Here is a 21,011-nt window from a genome sequence, read left to right on the forward strand (position 1 = left end):
GACTTGTATAGTCGGCTTTATGCGTCAGCGGCGTTGTGTATATGATAGATGTCGCCACAGACACGTTCGTTCTTTTTTTGTTTCGTGGTAGGTTGTAGTTGTAGCGCTTACGGAAACTGACCTCAAAAGTGCTCGCCATGACCTGTTGCTGTGGTAGACTGCAGTGGTTCTCGATACTCAGGATCAGAGGATATGGTGACGTCACGAATGCGCTCCTAAAAAAATATACTAAGTTAATAAACACGGAACACGGATGCAGGAAAGGACGAGGTGGTCAAATGACGTCGAACAATTCGACAAAGAATGTCAAGAGAACACAAAGGATAGGAATGCGTGGAGGAAGTTAGGGGAGGCTTTTGCCCAGCAGTGGGACTTAAACAGCTAATCAAAAATAAAAATAAACTAACAACACTCAACTGCACTAAGCAGGGTGCTTTGTATCGCGGGTCCGGCACACGAAGAACCGCAGACAAATATTTGTGTACACTGGTTAAATTTGCCCGGAATCGAACCAAGAACGTCCAGGCCACGGACGGGCGTGGCGACCACTACGCGACGGAGGTCGTCTAAAGTTTGGTTAAAGTATGATTGGTACCAATTTTTTAGTTTTATAATTAAAATAAATTGATAAACGTTTGCCACAAGCTTTTAAAGTTCCTTTCAAATCATTATTCTAAAATTTCAAAACTTTAAATTTTGCATAAGTTTTCTCGTATAGTTATTTATTTTGTGATCAACCAATAAATATATATGTTAGGACAAATCACACAGATTGAGCTGGCCCCAAAGTAAGTTCGAAACTTGTGTTATGGGATACTGACTCAACGATACTATATTCTGTAACATATACATATATAGATAAACATCCAAGACCCAGGCCAATTAGAAAAAGATCATTTTCCATCATGACCCGACCGGGTTCGAATCCCGGTCAGGTCAACATGAAAAATGATCTTTTTAGATTGACCTGAGTTTTGGATGTTTATCTATATATGTATATGTTACAGAATATAGTATCGTTGAGTCAGTATCCCATAACACAAGTTTCGAACTTACTTTGGGGCTAACTCAATCTGTGTCATTTGTCCCTATATATTTATTTAATAAATAGTTACCTTGCTATAGTTTCGACTACTCTTCGAAAAGGTATTTTTGTAGTAAAGGTATGGCCGTGGTATATGACTGGGCTGCCATCATCCCCGTCCCAACAGTCCAGCTCCACGCAGCGGCATCCAGTCAGCAAAACCTGGTACACAAAATAGGCAACTAGTTATCGCAAAAGTTTAACAGTAGGCATCTACCTACTATTAAAATTTCGCGTTGCATAAATTAGGTATAATTAAATAAGGTATTTGCGCGTTTAATACCTGTGTAAAAAATATGTATGTATAATCCACAGATATAAAAACAGTATAATCTAGATATTTATGATCAATATCATAGACTGTAACAATGCAGCTGGATCTAAATACGAAGATTTAAAGTGTCGATTGTATGGCCTTATTCGATCGAAACTATCGATTGTAAAACTATCGATAGTTCGGCAACACTAGCTCGGTAGTGTGTATCAATAGTCTCGAGGGCAAATATCGATAGTAAGACTAGGTATCGAACTTTTTCTTCGAATTCAAATTCAAATTTGAATACGAAGAAATAGCTACTTTCCAGAATGCACGTCACTGAATGCGTATTGAATTGTCTCAAAACTCAGTAGGTAGTAAAATCAAAATAATAATAATTTAAATCGTTATCGCACTAAAGATGCTATATCTTTAGTTGATTTTATTCGATATCAAATGTTATTTACAAAATAAAGAAGAAATCAGCATGAGTAGTAAAGTATTATTAAAATCGCATGTATGTAATGTAAGGCGCATAATGCGCATGCTCTAAATTATCGATTAGGTATCGTTTGTGTCTATTAGGTAAGTAAGTAACAGAGCATAACCAATAGCTCAGCTATTACGCGTAGTGTTTTACAATTATTTCCAATAAATAAGTTATACGGCTCCATTTCTTGTCTTTCGAAACACACAAATAAAAAAAAAAAAAACGTCAGTCACTCAGTTGTCAAAGTTGTCAAAAATCGATTAGGGTCGTTGCTCGTTTGCTGCCGGTGCAATTTGTAATTTTTTGATTAATTTGTGCTATTTAAAAGTGATTCTTATTAAAAAATGAAGGAGACAAACACCGATGTAGACACTCGCAATGTTGTTAAGAACAGGGAGTTGCTATATCGAATGATTATAAGGTAATAACGGTTTGTTATTGTCATACATTAATTCCACCTACTATAGCTGAATATATTGCCGATATCCTCGTATATTTATACAAGTACATATTACTGTTCGCGAACTACTTATGCCTATGACATGAGGATGAATTATCATGTTTTTATGTAATAAAACATGGTAACATTTTGAGGTTATGTTTTGCTTTCAATATTACAGCTTAATCATCCAAGTTTCTTCATTTACACATAATGTGTTTGCTGTAACTCATAATGTGTCCATTTTGTAATATATTCCATTTATAACAATGATATTTTCGTATAGTCGTAGGTTGATATACATGGATGTTTAAAAACACTGATTTTTTTTTGTTTTTAGCCAATTATTCTATGATGGATTCCAGCCTATAGCAGCTACACTTGCTGCGGCTGTACACGCCGATCCCCCATGCCCTCCTAGTGACAGGTAAAATTATAACTGCATATATTCCTAAATGTTTCATCCCACGATTAAGCTGTGTAAACAAAAGCTGTTCCAAAGACTCTTGTAGTACTCCAAGTGTTTAGTACCTACCAGTTATAGTTAAATAGTTGGTTGATCATATGGAATAAAAAACAAATTCACATTGTGTATTTCAGGAAGACCTCAGTGGCGCAGTGGTAAAGTGCTTGCCTCTGAACCTAGAGGTCCCGGGTTCGATCCCCGGTCAGGGCATGAGGAAAATTATCTTTTTCTGATTGGCCCTGGTCTTGGATGTTTATCTATATAAGTATATGTTATAAATTATAGTATCGTTATGTTAGTATCCCATGACACAAGTCTCGAACTTACTTTGGGGCTAGCTCAATCTGTGTGATTTGTCCTAATATATTTATTTGTTGTAAAAAAAATTTCTATGTTTTCACTTACTAAAATGAAATTAAATAAATAAAAAATAATACAATAAACACATACTAACCTTTTGCATGTTGCATTAAAATATCAATTAAAATTGCAAAATGCTAATTTTCCGCCTTTATTCAAACAAAATCTCATATCTCGGAAACTAGAATCTGCCCAGTGGTTTGCTTGGAACACCACATTTAGTCACATAACCAATAACTTTGAAGAGTATACATAGCGGTCACCACTTCCAACCGTCTGTCTGGAGGTCCTGGGTTCGATTCCCAGCGCGGGTGAATATTTGCAAACATAATCACAAATATGTGTCTAGGTGTGTTGTGCCCGTTTCTGTGTTTGTGTCCATCGGACTCGCGATACAAGCTTAGTGCTTTGTACGGGCTGTTCAGTGTTCATTTATTTTAATATGCTCAATAGATGTGTGTATAAAGTTCTTTGTAAGTATGAATTAAAAAACACGTTTTTGCTTCAGATTGTTGAATTTGATGATGGTGGGGCTTCAACACGAGCCTGATCGCAAAGACCGTTTGGCTGCCTCCAGCGGGGCTGAGCACCTTCTTGGTACTACCGGATTTGGTAAGTGGAAAATGAATCTTTCAACCAGGGATGTTATGAATATTTGCATTCACATTTGCATATGCGAATGATTCGCATAATTTTAAAGATTCACATCAACAATGGCATTCGCATCAAACTATGCAAATGTTTTGTGAATGTGAATCTGTGCAAGTCGGTGCGTGCTAGAAGTGGACGGGTTCGCCTCACAGGAGAAAAGGGCTGCCGAATTACTTTTTATTAAATATAATTTGCCGCTATTAAAATTTGAACACTGAACTTGAATACTTTATTACAATTAATATAATTATTAACTAATTGTTTGCCGCGAACCATGACCTCGCGAACACAATATATTTTTAGAAAATTATAATATTTCAAAAACGACTTTGATGCCCCACGAACTTAAAAGTTCTATTGGCATATCCTACATACCATATTTTAAATTTCATCAAAATCGGACCAATGATTCGAATGTTAACGCGTTACAAACATACAAAAAATGTATTTTTGCCCCAAGTTGACTTGTAGACCTCGCTCGGTTAATAACTGTTCCCGTGGAAAACATACGCGGGCGATGCCGCGGGCAACGGCTAGTATGCATTATGTTTCCCATCCAACAGATCTGGAATACGAAATGGACGCGTCGTCACTGGCGCCGGAGCCGGCGACGTACGAGACTGCGTACGTGACGTCACACAAGATGGCGTGTCGCGCAGGCGCATTCAGCGCGTGCGGGCAACTAGTGGCCACAGGCAGTGTGGACGCTAGCATTAAAGTAATTCAGTTACGGCCGAATATTCAAAAGCTTCTCAAAAATTATTAATCTGTTCTTAACAGATTATCGTCGCTCAACTCGTACTCAAACGTATTTTAGGTGTTAATTGTTAATTAATACACAATTTTGGTTGAGCTTCGCGATGGCTGACTCATGTGTCAACTCGTGAACGGTTATTAAAAGTTGGTGAATTATATATATATTTTCCTTTCATCAGCACTTGATCACAATCATAATATGTTTCAGTATCTTTTGACCATGTACTTTATTGTGTACTTACATTGTTATATTACTGATAAAAAACTATACATAAATTTATATTTAAAAATGGTAAGCTCTTCTGGCATAATAGGGACCAACACTGTTCGAATTAGTTTCTTTCGGCATTTCTTCTCAGCAGTGGTCGTTCCGAAATACTAGTAGTTTATAGCTTTGTTAAATATCATTTAATTTAGAATATGACGTGAAAAAGTGTCTGTGAAGGCCTAATTTCTAAATGAATGATTTGATTTTGATTTTGATTTCAACCAATCTTCTTGAAGTTTTGCACACATGAAGTTTGAAGTATGCAGAAGGGCATAGGGTACCTAATTCTAATTTCTGAATAAATGATTTGATTTTGATTTAGTACAAAAATTGATCTTCACTTGAGAAAAATTCCCGATTTTCGCGCATACTCGAAGCATAATTAATGTCTGACAGCTGTCAAATCGTTTATTAAAATCAATGTTAACTAATGTAGCTAGAATCTCTGTTTAACCGCAATTCACGTGCGAATTTGTACATTTTTTGGGAGAAATTATTTAGTTATTTTTTTATAAAATGTCGTTGTCGCATCGTCGTCGTTTTCATCAAAATTTTATTTTTAAACTAGCTTTTGCCCACATCTTCGTATATCCGTTTCCCGTGGGAAATTCAGGAAATCCCTTCTCAGTGCTCCCCTACACTGTCACACTAAATTTCAGCTTTCAGTAGTTTCGGCTGTGCGTTGTCTGTCAGTCAGTCACTCAGTAACGCAAGAGTTTTATATATTATATATAGATTATTATTGAAATATTATAAGATATACTAAAGTTCGTCAACAAGCCAAAAACTTTTGATTAAAATTTATGAAAAGAATTACCTAGCAGTTTTTTTGACAGGTGACATACCAAGAAATTGACGTTCCGTTTCCAATATTGAAAAATTCATATTCTATTAATAATTTAAGGCCAATAAAGGTTCATTTTGGTTTGGACGAACACATATATTTTTGTTCTTCTTCATAGTCATATTCTTCATGGCTGAGGGTCGTGGTTATTACGTGGAATGAAACACACACAACTTTCTTGGTTTTAAATTAATGAAGTGGTTTGCCATTGCCTTCACCATTTCAACCAACCAGTGTGCAGGTTTCCTCACGATGTTCTCCTTCACCGAAAGCAAGTGGTGGTCGACGAAATGAAAACTATTGTAGTCAGAATGGTATACAAACTCATGTGGCACGAGTAGGATTCGAACCTGGGACCTTTCGATCCACAGGCTGTCGTCTTAACCATTACACCACAACCGCGTCTATTATATTTTGGTTACAGTTGCAATAAGGTTCATTTTGGTTAGGACGAACACATATATATATATATATATTTACAGATCCTAGATGTTGAGCGTATGCTCGCCAAGTCAGCTCCAGAGGAGGTGGACCCTGGAAGGGAACAGCAAGGACATCCAGTTATCAGAACTTTGTAAGTTTTCTTTCTTTCGTGATATGTTGCTAAAACTGGTGTCGGTCGGAGGTTCTACCACGAAACATACAAACACGTAGAACGTCACTGTCGTTCGCATGCTGTCCCTTTCCCCCCGTATCGTGTAAAAAAAAGACAGAACGTGTGGACCTACTTAGTTGACGGAATTGAGAATCTGGAGTGATTACGAGAATTAGTTATTAAAGTATCGGAAAAAGCTGTGCCCAGGGGCCTCGCTCCCGTGGGAATTTCGGGATAAAAAGTACCCTATGTGTTATTCCAGGTTATATTCTACCTGTGGATTTTGCGTGAAAGAGTAACAAACACACACATACACACAAACTTTCGCAAAACCTCCTAAAGACTACTTAGGTACATCAAAACAACCAACTTTTATTCTACGACTTTTCGTGATTCGTAGTTTTTTTTACAATACAATCTAATTTGCGATTCTACACATGTTAACTGTATGCAATAGCCGAGCGACACGAGACAGTGCAGTAGCGTTATATAGCGGAATCGAACATAGAGTTAACGTTTTATAGAAACGACATTAAAACTAAAAAAAAATTGTTTTTTTTTGTATTTATTACGTTTAGACAAAAGTCGTAGAACAAAAGATGTTAGTCTCTATGTACCTTATGCGCCTTTGGAAGGTTATGCGTTACCCTGTATATAGGTAAACATCATGACATGTCAGTCTGGAAATACCACACTCTCCGTATATAATTTACAGATATGATCACACCGATGAAATTACTGGTCTAGATTTCCATCCCCGAGAACAGATACTGGTGTCCGCTTCAAGAGACTGTTGCATTAAATTGTTTGACATCACCAAGGCTTCCGCTAAGAAAGCATTCAAGTCTATCACGGTAAGTTTAAATGTGAATTTGTTTATACGTGTCACACAATGCTTTTTAACTTATTTTTGATAATAATAATGAGATGAAAAAATTCGGGAAATTGAACCCGCGCCCCTGTCTATCCGGAACAGAGTTCTTGACCACTGTCAAGTAAAGTGCTTGCCTCCGAACCGAGAGGTCCCGGGTTCGATCCCCGGTCGGGTCATGATGGAAAATTATCTTTTTCTGATTGGCCCGGGTCTTGGATGTTTATCTATATATGTATTTGTTATAAAATATAGTATCGTTGAGTTAGTATCCCGTAACACAAGTCTCGAACTTACTTTGGGGCTAGCTCAATCTGTGTGATTTGTCCGTATATATTTATTTATTTATACCTTTTAAATTTCACCAAAATCAGACCAAAGGTTCGAAGGTTATCGCGTTACAAACATACATACATACAATGAATTTTTGCCCCAAATTGATTTGTAATGTTGCAAAAAATATTTTAATTCTTTAAGGACGCCGAGCAAGTTCTGGCGGTAGCTTTCCATCCGTTAGGAGATCACATCATAGCGGCCAGCACTCACCCCGTGATCCGCCTTTACGACGTCACCACCAGCCAGTGCTTCGTGTGTCCCGTGCCCTCGCACCATCACACGAAACAAGTCAACTCTATCAAGTATGTGGTTCTATCTTGTACTTGGGTAATATAAAATGATATGGTATTTAAAATGATATCGGGAATTTTTCTCAAGTGAAGATCAAATTTTGTACTAAATCAAAATCAAATCATTCTCTCAGAAATCAGGCCTTTACAGGCACTTTTTCACGTCATATTCTAAATTAAATGATGTTTACCAAAGCTACAAACTACTGGCATTTCGGAACGACCACTGCTGAGAGGAAATGCCGAAAGAAACTCGTTCAAACAGTGTTGGTCCCTATCATGCCAGAAGGGCTTACCGTTTTTTATGATATATGTTTTTTTTTTATAGATAGTGTGATTTCTGAGGAAATGTACAGGAGTCTAATATACTTCAACGAATCCAACTAATATTATGACTGAACCGAGAGGTCCCGGGTTCGATCACCGGTCGGGTCATGATGGAAAATGATCTTTTTCTGATTGGCCCGGGTCTTGGATGTTTATCTATATATGTATTTGTTATAAAATATAGTATCGTTGAGTCAGTATCCCATAACACAAGTCTCGAACTTACTTTGGGGCTAGCTCAATCTGTGTGATTTGTCCTAATATAAATAAATAAATAAATAAAATTATAAATGCAAAAAAAAATTGTGAGGATGTGTGTATGTTTGTTACTTTTTAATGTCTTCTTTAACGTTCGTCTTTTCGTCTCACGTCGTATTTTCATTAGAGATTAGTAGCTACTCTTATCTAATCCACATACCCCACTGTTACAAGCAAGAAATTATGTTTTTTTGAAAATACACAAGCATCTATTTTAAATGGATTTGTTACACGTGTCACACGTGCTTTTTAACTTATTTTTCAAAATAGTAATTAGCTGAAAAGTACATAATACTTTATGTACATATGTACTTCGAAGTGTGGAGAAGCATGTAAGGTATCTTTTATCGCGGAAAAAGCTAGTATATCTACAGAACAACTTGGGGGCAAAAATTCATTTTTTGTATGTATGTTTGTAACGCGATGACTTTCGAACCGTTGGCCTGATTTTGATGAATTTTAAAAGGAATTTTTAAGTTCGTGGGGCAACATACTCGGTTGAGTCGTTTATGAAATATACACAATTTTTTAAGAAAACTCATCAAAATGTATTGTGTTCGCGAGGTCTAACAGTTCGTGAAGAACAACTGGTTATATTACATAGGATTTAAACGTCACTGTCTCGAGAGATCTAATGAAAAATTATGTGTTTACTCAGGTTTTCACCCAACGGTAAGTATTTTGCTAGCGGCAGTGCTGATGGCTCAGTTAAACTGTGGGACACGGTGTCCAATCGCTGTTTCAACACTTTCGTCAACGCTCACGACGGATTTGAAGTGTGCTCCGTCGCTTTTACCAGAAATAACAAGGTGAGAGTTCAAATTCATACATTTTTAACCCCAACGACGCAAAAAGAGGGGTGTTACAAGTTTATCGCGTGTCTGCCTGTGGCATTATAGCTCGATGAACCGAATTTCGTTTAGTTTTTTTTCTTGGGTCATAGATAATTTTGTCCCGAGTGTTCTTAGCTGTGTTTAATGAAAATCTGTTCGGTCGTTCGAAAGTTGTAGCGAAATGAATATTGAAAGTCGAGGGTAGGGGGGATTAGAGTACAGTAGCGTTATGTAGCGGAATCGAACATAGTATTAGCGTTTTCTAGAAACGACATTAAAACTAATAAAAAAGGAATATTTTTGTATTTATCACGCTCAGACAAAAGTCGTAGAACAAAAGATGTTAGTCTCTATGTACCTTATGCGCCTTTGGAAGGTTATGCGTTAGATAGTAACCCTGTCTATCATAGACACCGTACACATACCAAACTGAGTGATAGAGTACCTTAGGTAGGTTATTTATGCGAAGTTTTTGATATACTCTGTATGTTTCCAGTATCTGTTAACGTCTGGTTTGGATTCCTCTATAAAATTGTGGGAGTTGGCTAGCAGCAGATGTCTCATACAGTACACCGGCGCAGGGACAACTGGTATGTATCATCTTCATAGTCGTATTCCTCATGGCTGTGGGTCGCGGTCATTACGTAGAATGAAACACACACAACAACTTTCTTGGCATTATTAATGGAGTGGTTTGCCATTGCCTTCTCCATTTCACACACAAGTTAATAATCAAACAGTGCACAGGTTTCCTCACGATGTTCTCCTTCACCGGAATCAAGTGGTGGACGATGAAAACTACTATACATGAGTCAGATTGGTGTACAAATTCATGTGGCACGAGTAGGATACGAACCTGTGATCTTTCGATCCACAGACGGGCGTCTTAACCATTACACCACCACCGTTCTATAGGTATACAATTACTTTCGCTTGCACTTTTCGGGATATCCCTTCGAATCAAATCAATATTTTTTCAGAAAAAATATTGAATATAGTGCATTAGATACTCGCGAGAAAAAACTTTATCATATCAGCACAATCTATGCCCTATATAATAATAATAATTATAAAGAGGTAAGTGTTTGTATGTTTGAGGCGGGTAATCTCGGAAACTGCCGATTTTGAAAATTCTTGCAACATTAGAAAGGTACATTATCCAAGATTGGTATAGGCTATATTTTATCTCGAAATTCCCACGGGAGCGAAGCCCCGGGCGACATCTAGTAATGAACAATATTATTAATTTAGCCATTTCACAAATTGATGTTTTTGAGATGCCATTTTGCGAATTAGTCTTTTTGCGACTAGGGTGCCATTTTTTCCGCCATTATGTATGTACCACAATATGCAATAAGAATTATTCATTCATTCATTTATTTATTTTGCGAAAGGCTTTTTGAAACTGATCGCAAACGATAATTAACCTTACGATCGGTACATATAAGGTTCACAATCTAACTCGCAACAATATATATATATATAGATTAGCGACTAATTTATAGGCAAACAAGAGCATATTGCGCAAGCGGTGTTCAACCACACGGAAGATTATGTAATGTTCCCGGATGAGGCTACCACTTCACTCTGCACCTGGCACTCCAGGAGCGCCAGCAGGTGTCAACTCATGTCCCTGGGGCACAACGGGGCCGTCAGGTGAGTAGGGGATAAAGGGTTTTGTTAGCTATGTAGTGTAGAGGACAAGTGACAAAATATTCATTGATTTTTAGAAATTGATTTCTGTCGCGTCTGTGTACTTGGCATCGCAGCTTATTTACTGATGAAACGATTTGGACGCGTTTCTTTTATTTGATAGCAATTTTTTTTTGCGGCGGTTCTTAGATATGTTTGATCGAAATCGGTTTAACCGTTCAAAAGTTGTAGCGCAATGAATATTTAAAGTCGGTAGGGTTTTTTAATTTGTCAAACAAAAATAAACTTGTGTAATGTTTTAAATGATTTTTTTCAGGTTCATAGTTCATTCGGGTACTGCTCCGGCATTTTTGACGTGCAGTGACGACTATCGTGCAAGATTTTGGTATAGACGGAACACACATTAAGACTTTACGATCTCAAATATTTTGTAATATTCTACGCTTGTGACACAACTTTATTATAGTAAAACACGCTATGAAAACGCGTTAAATATACGCCTGGCGTGTTTTATGAAACCTATTGATTGAGGAATAAAATAATTACTTAAACGAAACATATTGGAAATACTACAATAGTGAAACCGAATTTTTCGCCTCCTTTTTTGAATGAAAATTTAATAATTTATAGGTTAAATATAACACGACATATGGAAATGTTTTTAGTATTAAGTTTAGATTTATAAGTGAAAAGAATTCTTAAAATTATTTGTTTAGTTTTATTTAAACCCCCGAATCGTATGGTACGGCGAAGTGCTGTTTTACCGACAATACCCTACTGTTTTGCCGACCGATGATATAATGTACAAAGAGAAAATATTAAAGCTTTATAGTTATAATAACTAGCTATAATTAATTCCTTACATAGTAAGAAACTGATATTTTAATAACTACATTTTTTTTTATAAATATATTAGGACAAATCACACAGATTGAGCTAGCCCCAAAGTAAGTTCGAGACTTGTGTTATGGAATACTATCTCAACGATACTATATTTTATAACAAATACATATATAGATAAACATCCAAGACCCGGGCCAATAAGAAAAAGATCATTTTCCATCATGACCCGACCGGGGATCGAACCCGGGACCTCTCGGTTCAGAGGCAAGCACTTTAACACTACGCCACCGAGGTCGTCAAATATTAAATAGAATGCCTAAGATTGGTTGAAAATATGGACGAAATAGATAAATGGACGGACAGAGTTCATAGAACATTGGGTTTTAGTTCCTCATGGCTCGCTAGATGCCGCTAGGTGTTTAGAATCGATAAATTATCATTGAAATCTACTTCCGACGTCGTACAGAAAGTAGCCAACTCGTCTATTGTAGTAATATGGTAAGGACAGTCTAGATGGCGCTGCGGGACGGTCGTTAGTAGGTATCTATTTAAAAGTTTGTATATGTTCTTATTTGAAAACTAGCGCCATCTAGTTTTATCTAGATGGAAACATTCCTTAACGAATAAACTTTTCATATTAATAAATTGATGGCGCAACTTAATCTAGGTACTTTCAGGTTTAAAATTAGCGCCATCTATTAGCCTGTATTAAAACTTATACAGGATTTCTAACAATTTCTGATATGTACGTGTTTTTGTACGACTTCGTCAGTCTTTTTATCTGTTTCGTCCAAAGATTTTGGATAACCCCACATCGAAATTCTTTCGATTTCGTCCATGGTTGAAAAACAGTGTTGCCAGGACACGGGACCTTCATTAATTTTCTACTATGTAGAAAGAAAGAAAGAAAAAAATATTAATTTGGTACTTGCATGCATATAAATAACACTTTACAATGTTTAAGAATAAATAAATAAATATGTTAGGACAAATCACACAGATTGAGCTAGTCCCAAAGTAAGTTCGAGACTTGTGTTATGGGATACTAACTCAACGATACTATATTTTATAATAAATACATATATAAATAAACATCCAAGACCCGGGCCAATCAGAAAAAGATCGTTTTCCATCATGACCCGACCGGGGATCGAACCCGGGACCTCTCGGTTCAGTGGCAAGAACCTTACCACTGCGCCACCGAGGTTGTCATACAAAAATACAAGTTGCACTAAAATGTATTTCGCTCAGCATTGTGTCCTGTGCGTGAACCGGGACGCTGGTCTTCCGCGTATACCAAACTACCTATACACTAAAAGTCAAAACATAAAACAAAGAAAAAAAATGTGTGGCGCCGCCCACTCAACTGCCTACCTTGGAGGTAAAATAGACTCTAAAATTGTATGGTATGGACCATCAGCTAACAAAAACCACTAACCTGGCTATACAACTCGACTGATGATTCGCCTTTCAGCTGGTGTCCAGTGAGATAAGTATTGTGGCTACTCGCTACGTAGTATTGGCTGAGAGGCCCGCTCATGTCCTTTGAAAGGGCTGTGGTGACATCTTCATTCGATTTCGACTTGCTGGGGAAAGAATATGCTGTTAGCTTTCCTTTAGGCGCGATTGGTCCAATTCGCGATTGGTCCAGTTCGCAGTTGGTCCAATTCACGATTGGTCCAATATAAACTATTTCCAAAATTAAATAAAATTACACATGTTTCTTTAAATATATATTAAGTATAGTAAGATATGATTATTATTGTTAGAATCTTATATACCTTGCTGGTTTGAGGACGGATAAAAAGCATACAATGTTCCTATCTGTATGTACCTATGTATGTATGTCTGCCCCGTAACGGGTGCTGCCGGGGGAACTGGTCAGCTCGATCTTTTATTAAAAGTTTTTTTTGTTTGGTTAATTATACATATATATATATATATATATATATATATATATATATATTTCCTTTCATCAGCACTTGATCACAATCATAATATGTTTCAGTATACCTTTTGACCATGTACTTTATTGTGTACTTACATGTTATATTACTGATAAAAAATTAGCATAAATTTATATTTAAAAAATGGTAAGCCCTTCTGGCATAATAGGGACCAACACTGTTTGAATGAGTTTCCTTCGGCATTTCTTCTCAGCAGTGGTCGTTCCGAAATGCTAGTAGTTTGTAGCTTTGGTAAACATCATTTAATTTAGAATATGACGTGAAAAGTGCCTGTGAAGGCCTAATTTCTGAATAAATGATTTGATTTTGATTTTTGATTTTAAGGCATGAAGACGTGATTAGTATTTATATGTAAATTATACAATTTCGGAAACATCGTATATTTTGAACCAACCGCGAATTGGACATTTTTTGGAACTTTGGACCAATCGCGAATTGGACCAATCGCGCCTAAAGGTTAGCTTTGCTATATATTGGCGGAATTAAATGCTACGAATATCTAAACGACGTTAATTTGAACGTTAAAATTGCAAGCTTGCAACTCACTCATAATTCTGAATTAAATTTAATCGTATATTGGCGGAATTTGATACTCCCACCGAATTCTGAACTTTGACGGATTCGGCAAACATTGCTGGTATATAAATGCCTCTCATACAAACTATTCAATGTTCATATTCATTCGCGTCATCTGTCAGAGTTCGGTGATAGTGCGTAGCGTGCATAAAATTTTTATTATTTTGGTTTGTATGTATTCATATATTGATATATATGTAGTCTTATGTATATATGCTTTGCTATTTATATATGTAGTTATTATTGTATTTTAGTATGTGATAGTACTTATTTGTGTTTAAGATATTTTTGCGCCGCACAACTTTTCTCTGTTTCTCCTAATGGTTAGCCGGGAGAGAATGCTTATAGCATTAAGTTCGCCATTTGTTTATAAGTATGTTTTTACTTGGAACAATAAAGTCTTATAAATAAAAAATAAAAATAAAATGTCACCAATGGTCCAGAGAGTTTTTATGAGTCTTTATCTGTTGCAGTTGTTAAGATATACATAGGAATATTACCTACATATAATGTTCATATATATGTGGTTACAGCATAATGTTCGGATCAAAATATATGGTTATCGTTGATTAGATCATGGAATAACGGAGTAAGTACCTACTAATTCCACGCATTGGATATCAAAACCATTTGGTGTCATTCAATAACATGTAGGCTACTCACATCTTATCAATAACAGAGTTATCTAAAGATTTTCCATTAAAATATTACAATGACTTCACCTTCAATACTTATTACAATGCAAAAAAAAAATTGGCGCCTCGCTTGTACACATATGCCGGTCGGCCTAGTAACTTTTTAAAAATTTAGGTAATGAACAAAGGAATATTCAACAAACTGAGAGTTGACAGCTGTCAGTGGATATAATCGGTAATACATTTTTTTAAAGTATTTATTTCAATCCATGGTTACTATAAAATTTAAACATTGAATTAGTAGTACCATCATCGTTGTCCAGGATTTAAATAACAATAAAATAACTGCACTGGCCACCAAAGTTGTATTAGAGAAATAAGTTGACAACGTTATTCTAATTTCAAATATTTTTCACTGTCAACAAAATTGCCGCCGATAGTTGAGTTGTATTTTTGGTTTCCAATATATATTTACATTTTAATTGCCACTACACAAGAGTTTCATTTATTACGACCATAGATATTGTTCAATCGTGGTAGTAATATAATAGTATTGTCAGGATTTTTATCGTGGGTTATAATAAACAGGTACTAGGCAGTAGGTAGAAAAGTAAAACTTAAGGTAAGACCTAGAACAATTAAATATAAATTAAAAATCTAAAATAGAGATTAGGTGATACGTATATAGGTATATATTCACAATAAATGGAGCACTTACCCTTATTGGTTCTGTTCTTATTATTTTATTTAATGTTTATAAATTTATCACGGCCACCCTCTTGCCTCGCTAGCTTGATCGTAATGTTTACGCGTCAAAGTGTTCGAGCGGATTTAGAATTTCAAAATTTATGACAGTAGATCCAAATGTGCCAGCGCAGGCGAAATATATCGAAAGAGATTCCAAACAAAGCGTAGCTGCGTTACAGTATGCTATGGAATTAGTACGGAGTACCTACTAATTCCATGTACTGTACCGTGTTAAGCTCATTCTTGGTAAAATCATCGTTTTGGCGAACGATGGTCATAACACAAAAAAAAAATACATTATACGTACTTGATAAAGTTATTTGCTCTTCTCTGCTCCGGTACAAACGCGTAGTTGACCTTATCCGTTAAAAATCTGACGAATCCTTCGAATGATAGGCAGTTCTCAGCGCGAAGGACCGGGTCAGGCTCGTGTCTCTGGATATAAGGAATAAAGTTATAGAAAGGAAATCCTATCTGGATGGATTATATATTATTTTGCTATTTAGAACAAAAAACTTTAGTATAAGAGTAAGAAGTTATGTAAAAAGGTTCTATAAGAGCAAGCCTTCAACCCTTTTAAAAGCTTTTATTTAGTTTCACCTGTCCCGTTGTCTGTAATCAAATCTTGCAAGTTCGATTTCTCCTACTTCCAGTTGTTCTACAGAGTTGAAATTTCCCACGTCGCTTCAGTATCCGTGACAATTCATTATTATGATAAGCATGACTTGATGATGCAGCCCGGATCGGTTCCAAACGAGGGATTTCCTCAACCGTTTACAGCACGGACATGGGTTTTTTGTCAGGCGTTAAATCCCATAAGATCTAATGACAATGAAAGTTTGTGGGAAAAAAATACTTTTTTTTTAATCTTGTTAGTTTCTTAGGCCTTATAAGAAGCATTGCAAACAAAAATTCGTCAGAATTACGGGTTACTCGCGAACGACTGCTGTTCCAAGGGCAGCTGTCCCCCCCTGCCCGAACTTCGCTACACCCATGCCCCAGAACAGACAAGACACCTTTGACACAAATGTACGAGGCGCCATTTACGCCATGTACATTTTATGATATCGATTGTGGCGACATCTACCACACCACATACACAACGTCGCCGACGCTAAAAAGCCGACTATGCAAGTCATGTAGAACGACACTACGGACAGATGGCACTACGGTCGACTCACTACAGAAGCTAACAAGCCTAGACCGCGCAGACAGTGCGTTTTCGATTGGAAGCATATATACAATCTCCGACATGACACCGTCTTACCAGTATGATGTTTCTCAACTGCTCCTCTGTCTTTGGCTCGTGTTGTCTCGTCTCACAGAACTTGCCCAGAGTTGGTAACGTCAACACGCGTCCGCTCACATCCGGACATGCTCCTGTAAACACATATATTATAATGTCGTAAAAAACAGCAGAAAGTTGCTTTATTATGTTCTCGGTTTGAAAGATGTGAAAGGCAATGTCAATAGGATATTTGACTGTTATGTGTTTGTTTTAAAATTATTCTATACTAAAGTACAGTCAAACACGTGCTGCCCGCGGGGCCATAAAACTTCGGTGCGCTAGGGCGAGGGGCATGCGATGAGTCACTTATCGATAACCGTATATCGATCCCTAAGTACGCTTGCGCACAGTAATTAACTTACTTTTTCACAACATAAATATCGACATGCGTCGCGCCTGGTGCATCACTATGCCTGCCGTAAAGCCCGCAAGTGCGACAGAGAACGCAACAGGCGGCGTCTCGCTTCCATGTTTTATGGCTTCGCGGGCAGCGAGTCTTTGACTGTACTATAGCTTTTGACCGCGGCTTCGCCCGCCGGGAAGAAAGGTACCCTATGTCCTTCTCCATAAAGTCCATAAAACTACATACTTACTACTTAATAAGTAATTCATTGTTTGTTGTTACTTGATGTTTCGTGTACTTCTATTATCTTACGCTATCTCATTTTGTGCGTTGAATTTTTTCCTTTCAAATACTTGGTTGACTGGAAGAAATCCCTTTCTGGGATAAGTCCGCCTTTGTACGCGTTCTTTCTTTATTTAACTGCTTTCTTTGTATGTGTTTTGTTGAAGTAATTAAACGCACCTACAATTTGACAGTTGTCTATGTCATAGATATATCTCGCTCTTCTAGCTTCGGCCATTACGCTGTGTATTGTGTGCGCTATTAAAACATAAATAAATCTCGGTTCATCCTGTGGCTACTTTTTATTTTCATCCATAACCCTTCATGTTTTCTTCGTGCAATAAAGAGTTTACAAACAAACAAACAAACAAACAAACTTACCTATATGCAAAATTTCAAGAAGATTGGTTGAGTAGACTCGTGAAGAGGTAACAAACATACTTTCGCATTTATAATATTAGGTCTAGCATATGACTAATGTTAATTTTGACGAGTGCGTTACTCCAGCTAGAAAGGATATCCTACAGAAATATTAATAGAACCTATGATTAGTGCCTAATCAGCTATGTACCTATGTGTATTGTTGTGAAAATGGAGTTAAATGAATTGAAAACTATATTTACCAGGTAAAGCAGCTGCTGCTAATAAATCGAAGGCTTTTTTCCTGTGTTGTTTGTCTGTCGGTGGCTCCAAATCTAAAGAACCGTTTCTTGTTAGCAGGCCTGTTGACAAAATTGAAAGATTTTTAGGTACATTCGTTATCTAGTGTTGCCGAAATATCGATAGTTTTACAAACGAGCCTATCGATAGTATCGATACTATCGCTAGTATTGTCCTGAAATATACTTACTATCGATAATCGACGAAAATCTACGAAGCGATCGGGATCTACAAATCAACTCGCGCAAAAATATTTTTTTTTGTACTTATAAATGTTTGTAACGCGATAACTTTAGAACCGTTCGTTTGATTTTGATGAAATTTAAAAAGTATGTAGGATCTATCAATAGAATTCTTAAGTTCGTCGTGCAACAAAATAGGTTAAGTCGGTTTTTGAAATATTTACAATTTTGTTAAAAACACATCAAGAATTTCCTAATGTGTTCGCGAGGTCTAACTATAGTAATATTAATTCCACCAAAAACATTTTCATGTAAAAATGTTGCCAAGACGAGTCTAGTTTGCTTCACAAACTCCACACTTTAGCAAAAATGTATGAAAAAAAGGTCAGATCTCAAGTAGTGACAAAATTCTTGATATAGGTATGTGCCCTAACTTTACCAGACCTAACTTCACACTTATTCTAGTTAACTCACCAGTCCTAAAAGCAGCTCTTCCACGGAACAGTTCAGGAGAACTCCTACTCCTTTCAGCCCCAAGGAGGGGCGATTTGTTTCTAGGTACTGCAAGCTGTTCGAACACGTCACGTAGCTCTGAACGCATCACGAGACTGGGGACAACAAATGACAATAAAATTATACAGTTTTCGAATGAATAACACACAAATTGAATGAAATGAATGAATGAACATTTATTGCCAAAAATTAAACACCACATGACTGTAAGTAAAAAAAAAAATCTTATCATACAAGTATATATAGGTGTGTAAGCAGAGTTGTCACGTTGTGTCGTGGGTTCATTTCGGCAAATAGACCCATTCATTATACATATGTTGCAGTCACGTCAGTAACTTTAACGCTGATTTCCAATGGACCTCACGGGTCACGGGCAAGTGTGGCACATAAAATACATAAATATTACCAGGTCAGGTTACATGAATAAATATTTGACCGAGCGATTGCAACAACTTATTCAGAAATCAGTTCAAATTATCTCGTAAATCTTTTGTTTTAGTGCCATTTGTTTGGTATCAATGAAAATCAGCGTTATGACTCCTTAGCCTTTGTAAAATTATAGTTTTGTTCATTTTCTGTTATGCATATTTGTATGCTATGAATAAATTTCGGTAAATACATCCGGTTCTGTAGATTTTGCGTGAAAGAGTAAGAAACACACACACACACACACATACATACATCCTCACAAACTTTGGCATTTGTAATATTTGTAAGATTTTATATATATCTTTACAAATGCTCTTTTATGTCAGCTGCTTTAAGAGAAAGTCTACAATTAGTGGCGGTTCGGTTATTTATGTAAAAAATTGTCTACGCAGTAAACAGCGAACAGATATAGTGAGCGTGAGCTTTATCTTGAGCGCTGTGCTGAGTTATCCTGTGCTGAGAGCTTGAGGATGTAACACTTTTATGTTTTAACGTTTTATTTTTTGTATTTTCATTTCGGAACTCTTTCATTCTGTTTGTCTATTATTTTGTTCTTGATAATGTCTTGTCATGGTCTTGTATGTCAAACTGAAAGATTGGTAGATTATATTCTAATGTGTAAAGATTAAAATAAATTTTAATCTCCTATTTATCTATTAAGATAGATCTGTAATTAATTATAGGATCCCCATATATTTTGGGGATTTACGCTCCGGCACCGGATTCCCCTTCATCCTACGGCCGCACTTTGAAGATATTCCCTTTCCCTAAGTTTTCTTGATGTCTGGCTGGGATTTGGAGGATTAAAGGAAGTGGTGTTTTTGTTTAGAGACCTTTTTATCAATCGGGATGTGTTAATATTTTGTTACCCACCTATTTAACGGTATTCTTCCATTTCCTTTTTATTACATTTTCTCAAATTAAAGTCTGTCATTTTTGTAACGAAGTCATTTTTGTTATATTTTCCCTTACTAGTTTAGAATAAATGTTACAAGGACCATATCATTATTTGTGTACCTACATGCCTACCAATTAGTGAATTAAAAGTGTATGAAAAAAAATTAAACATTAAAATGAATGTTGAAATTTAATACTCACCTAAAACTCCTGAACAGAGTGACGAAATCCATAAAATCTAATTGTGTCTCGTACCCCACTGAGCCCGTTCGTAGATGCTTCAGGTTTTCCCAAAACCTTTCGCTGGTCTCCAGTCTTCTCAAACTGTAGATAACAGATACTTTTTTTATTTTTTATTCAGTTACATCAACCGTGAATACATAGGTAAAACGCTCAACGCAAAAGATAGTTTTAATGTAAACACCATATGACAGGTATAAATTCAAATGCAAAATTCTTTATTCAATTTAGGATGATATACATCACTTATTGACGTCAAAAAATTACTTAAACTAAGTCTACCGCCGGCTTCCAAAGCGCAGGTGAAGAAGAAGCGGCGCAACAAACTTCACCGCAGCCTTTTCTCCAAGGATGTCAATTAACAAATATAATTCTTATACATATATTAAAAATTAGGAAGACGAATTTAAAAATGGTGGTGGCGTCGTGGGCCGGGTCGTGAGGTTCCCTCTATTATGGTTGAGCTACGCGATGGCTGTCCCATGCGTCAACTCGTGAACGGGTGCTGCCAGAGGGAACTGGTCATCTCGTTTCTCATATATTTTCATGTAAGTTAATTGTGTTTCACATCGATATATATATATATTATAATCAGCACTCGGATCACAATCATAACCTGTTTTGATATACCT

General features: G+C 36.5%; 2 protein-coding genes across 5 annotated transcripts in view; one reads left to right on the plus strand and one right to left on the minus strand.

The window, feature by feature from the left end:
• The window catches only part of CstF50 (Cleavage stimulation factor 50 kD subunit), a 38,459-nt gene extending 26,975 nt beyond the window's left edge, over positions 1-11,484 (plus strand). Inside the window, exons 1-11 of one of the 2 annotated variants that reach the window (XM_053767198.2) lie at positions 2,062-2,251; positions 2,610-2,696; positions 3,604-3,707; positions 4,310-4,464; positions 6,097-6,188; positions 6,925-7,063; positions 7,558-7,718; positions 8,950-9,100; positions 9,621-9,714; positions 10,630-10,780; positions 11,094-11,484. In XM_053767198.2, the coding sequence (XP_053623173.1) occupies positions 2,175-2,251; positions 2,610-2,696; positions 3,604-3,707; positions 4,310-4,464; positions 6,097-6,188; positions 6,925-7,063; positions 7,558-7,718; positions 8,950-9,100; positions 9,621-9,714; positions 10,630-10,780; positions 11,094-11,184 (1,302 nt within the window). In that variant the 5' untranslated portion in view covers positions 2,062-2,174 and the 3' untranslated portion in view covers positions 11,185-11,484. Of the gene's footprint in view, positions 1-2,061; positions 2,252-2,609; positions 2,697-3,603; positions 3,708-4,309; positions 4,465-6,096; positions 6,189-6,924; positions 7,064-7,557; positions 7,719-8,949; positions 9,101-9,620; positions 9,715-10,629; positions 10,781-11,093 lie in introns of those variants that run through there. The other variant, XM_053767199.2, reaches the window with a different exon arrangement.
• The window catches only part of LOC128682482 (1-phosphatidylinositol 4,5-bisphosphate phosphodiesterase epsilon-1-like), a 157,097-nt gene that overhangs the window by 26,932 nt on the left and 109,154 nt on the right, over positions 1-21,011 (minus strand). For all 3 annotated transcript variants that reach the window (XM_053767183.2, XM_053767181.2, XM_053767182.2), the window contains 8 exons: positions 20,341-20,463; positions 18,775-18,908; positions 18,082-18,180; positions 16,813-16,925; positions 15,853-15,980; positions 13,059-13,206; positions 1,116-1,246; positions 122-215 (listed from right to left, as the gene is read on the minus strand). In XM_053767183.2, coding sequence (XP_053623158.1) covers positions 122-215; positions 1,116-1,246; positions 13,059-13,206; positions 15,853-15,980; positions 16,813-16,925; positions 18,082-18,180; positions 18,775-18,908; positions 20,341-20,463 — 970 coding nt within the window. The remainder of the gene's footprint in view (positions 1-121; positions 216-1,115; positions 1,247-13,058; positions 13,207-15,852; positions 15,981-16,812; positions 16,926-18,081; positions 18,181-18,774; positions 18,909-20,340; positions 20,464-21,011) is intronic.

The sequence above is a fragment of the Plodia interpunctella genome, chromosome 30 (assembly GCF_027563975.2).
Source record: "Plodia interpunctella isolate USDA-ARS_2022_Savannah chromosome 30, ilPloInte3.2, whole genome shotgun sequence".
In the NCBI taxonomy this organism is placed as follows: Eukaryota; Metazoa; Arthropoda; class Insecta; order Lepidoptera; family Pyralidae; genus Plodia; species Plodia interpunctella.